This window comes from Mycetomoellerius zeteki, unplaced genomic scaffold, assembly GCF_001594055.1.
Source record: "Mycetomoellerius zeteki isolate Tzet28-1 unplaced genomic scaffold, Tzet1.0 scaffold201, whole genome shotgun sequence".
NCBI classification, from domain to species: Eukaryota; Metazoa; Arthropoda; class Insecta; order Hymenoptera; family Formicidae; genus Mycetomoellerius; species Mycetomoellerius zeteki.
This window is the reverse complement of record NW_017256969.1, coordinates 3,775-7,324: the sequence shown is the minus strand read 5'-3', so window position 1 is coordinate 7,324 and position 3,550 is coordinate 3,775. Positions and strand designations below refer to the sequence as shown.

Below are 3,550 nucleotides of genomic sequence, written 5' to 3'. Positions count from 1 at the left end.
GCGAGAACGCTGCTCTTCCCGCTCAGCGTAAGCGTCAGCGACATGACGGAAAAAGCGTTGCACGAATACTGAGATTTCACGGCACCTCGTCGAGCTATTTAAATTCACGTGTGTCGACCGTTCGTAGAAACCGCAGGCACATCTGTCCGCAGAAGTTCTGATCGTACGTCTGATAGGACGTGCGATTGTACTCATCATCGATCCCGAAATATCGCACCAGTTCCTTGGGCGGTCGAAGATTACCGAAACTGTCAAAGTGCACGACGCGATTGTTCCTCTTCGCGTACGCTACCCAGTACCGGATCCCGTCGCATCGTCCAGATTCACGATACCGCTTTCGTTTCGACACGCGCCGCTCGTCGGTAACGCGTTACGCATGAAAACACCTCTAAGGCCTGTTCTACAATACGTCGTATGTCGGCGTCGGGTGTCGTTTATCATTTGTCGTAAGTTGAATATCAAATAAGAAGAAAATAAATAAGAAGAAGGTGGTGGGTAAAACCACATTTCTATAAACCTGAGGGAAAAATTTGGTGCTCATAGAAAATTATTTCTATATTTTCAAATGAAAGATAATGAAGAATTTTTTAAATTTACAAGGATGTCAATCCAACAATTCGATTATTTACATGAACTTCTGTATCCAAAGTTACAAAAAAAAGTCGTAGAGAATCTTTATCAACAGAACTACGTGTTAGTGACATTAAGGTTAGTTTATTGATTATATTCAATTTCACATATTATTAATATAGTTAATTTATATTTTATTCTTCTGCAAAATATTAAATTTTATCGCATTCGAATTTATTTTCAGCTTTCTTGCTCATGGGGATAGCATAAGCTCTACTTTTTTACTTTATCGGATAGGGAGATCAACTCTCTATAGTATTATTCCAGAAGTATGTAATGCTATATGGGAAGTGTTGCAACCGATGTATCTCCGATGTCCACAAAACGAAAATGAATGAATGGAAATTGCAAAAGAGTTTAACAATATTTGGAACTTTCCAAATTGCATCGGAGCAATTGACGGAAAACATTGTCGGATTCAAGCTCCATCTAATTCAGGCAGTGCTTTTCATATATAATTATAAGGGTTATTTCAGTCTCATATTAATGGCCATTGCAGATGCTCGTTATCGTTTTATTTGGGTCGACATTGGAGATTATGGTATATATTATTTCAAAATTTTAAAAGCAAGATCTATCAAGAATATATTCATATTTTGTATATTGCAGGTTCCCTGAATGATGCAGGAATTTGGTCTAATACCGCAATGAAAGAAGCATTTGAAAACAACACATTATCTATACCAAAAGCTTGTCCTTTACCTAATACAAATTGCTCACTACCATTTTGTGTTGTTGGTGATGAAAGTTTTCCATTGAAAACATATTTGATGCGTCCATTTGCGAGAAGAAATTTACAAAATAATAATCAAAGGATATTCAATTATCGGTTATCAAGGGCACGTCGAGTCATTGAAAATGCTTTTGGGATTCTTGTTGCACGATGGCGTATTTTACTAAAACCATTAGCTCTAAAATTGAGTACTGTAGAAAAAATTATCCAAGCGATAACTTGTTTACATAATTACATTATAACTACTAAAGCAGCAAACAATCAATACTTAAACGAAGGAATGATAAATCGAGAAAATAATGGCGCGATTATACCAGGAAATTGGCGAAATATAGGAGAAAACAATTTGATTAATTCTTTAGGGCGTGTTGGTGCTAACATTGGTACAGCTGCTGCTATCAAATAACGTGAAACTCTGACACAATATTTTATTTCAAAAGAAGGAAATATTCCCTGGCAATGGGAATATATATAATATTCTATTATTCTTATATTCTATATATATATATAGTATATAAGTTTATATAATTTTAGTACATAAGAGTTAATAAATATTAAGTATTAATACAGAAATATTTTAGAACATAAGCTTCAATGACATTGTGTCTATTGACAATAATAAATACAAACTTTATGTATAATTAAAAGATTTTAACTAAATAACATATCTTTGTAGTTAACTTTTTATTAGTTATGAAATATAAACCATTTAAAAATACAACTTTTTATACAAATATCACATTATTAGTTATCACATTATTGTTGTATTTATAGAACACACTGATGGATTTGTATAAGATATTATTTATAAACTATTTTTTAAAAGGCACAAATCCAATATAAATAAGTATTTGAAAACTTAAAGAAACTACTTAAAATAAAAAAAATATATAAAAAAGCATTTTGATTGTAACTGTTTTTTAAAAATATGCAATCTTATATTATATCTTCTTTAAAATAAAATAAAAAAAATAGTTTATAAAATTAAAAATGTTTTTTATGCAATATTATTAATTAGAAAATAAGAATTAGGTTTAATATTAAATTGTGCATCAGACTAATACTTGAATAAATAGTTACAAAAATAACTTAATAGCTACAAATGTTATAAAACATTTTGAAAAAATTAACAAAATATACTTTCTAAATAAAATATTAAAATCAGATCTAAAAAACAAAAAAATTCTTTAATACTGAAAGTATTGCTTTTCTAAATAAATATAAAAAACTGTAGCAAAAATAGTAAAATGTAGTTTACAATGTTTTATAATCTTTCTTCATACTTCTGAATTATTTGAAGAACTTCAATAAGACATTGAGTCATATTTTTTCCAGGAATATAGTTTAATCCTTCTTCGATAGCGAATATATATCCATTTCTTTCACGTTTCTGATCACAAAATTGTGATGAAATTTCTTTTGCAGCCGTAGAAATTGCACTGCTTGCTTCTGATAACTCGCGATCAATTTGATCATCTTTGTTCTTTCTACGTTTTGCAAATTGATCCATTTCCGGTACTTTTTTTTTAATAGATTCAAACATTGGTAAACGTTTCAAATTTGAAGAGTTAGAAGTCGGTTTTGCATTATAGATTCTATGTTGCTTGAACTGCTGGACATGGTACTTACACGTTTCTTTATTGATTCGTCATTAATTGTTATCATAGTTTCCTCATTGCCAGTGAATAGCTGTCCTTCATCTGGAAATGTTTTATTGTATTAACATCAATATTGACAAACAATAGTTTCTTTTCAGTACAAACCTTTGACAAATTCACTGGATGCATCATAATCATGATCACTGGACGAAGAATTAACTTATAGATTAGAGTTATATAGAAGAATTAAAGTTATAGATTCCTTCAATGGCAACGAATTTTTTATTTTTGAAGGACTTATTTTTGATAGAGAACATACTGATCGATTTAATGGAATGAACGATTTTGTTCTGTTAATAAAATAATTAAGTAAAATATAATAAGTAAAGCTATCGAATAAATAAAACAGATTCCAAAATTTACCGTCGATGAACTATGTGAGGAAGTAAGAATGACATGATCCGATATAGTTCCCATTCTTTTGTTGGTTCATAACCAGAACCTGACGGTTGCAATTTTTGTTTTCTATTCTCTCTGGAAAACATATCTCTTAATGAGAACCAACGTTTCTCAATTGCTTCAGCTATAA

At 30.4% G+C, this 3,550-nt stretch overlaps 1 protein-coding gene across 1 annotated transcript; it reads left to right on the top strand.

The window, feature by feature from the left end:
• Positions 1-1,116: 1,116 nt before the first annotated feature.
• LOC108722356 (uncharacterized) lies at positions 1,117-1,769 on the top strand. Its single transcript, XM_018447426.1, has 2 exons — positions 1,117-1,171; positions 1,240-1,769. Exons 1-2 carry the CDS (start codon positions 1,117-1,119, stop codon positions 1,767-1,769), a joined length of 585 nt encoding a protein of 194 aa, XP_018302928.1.
• Positions 1,770-3,550: the final 1,781 nt, after the last annotated feature.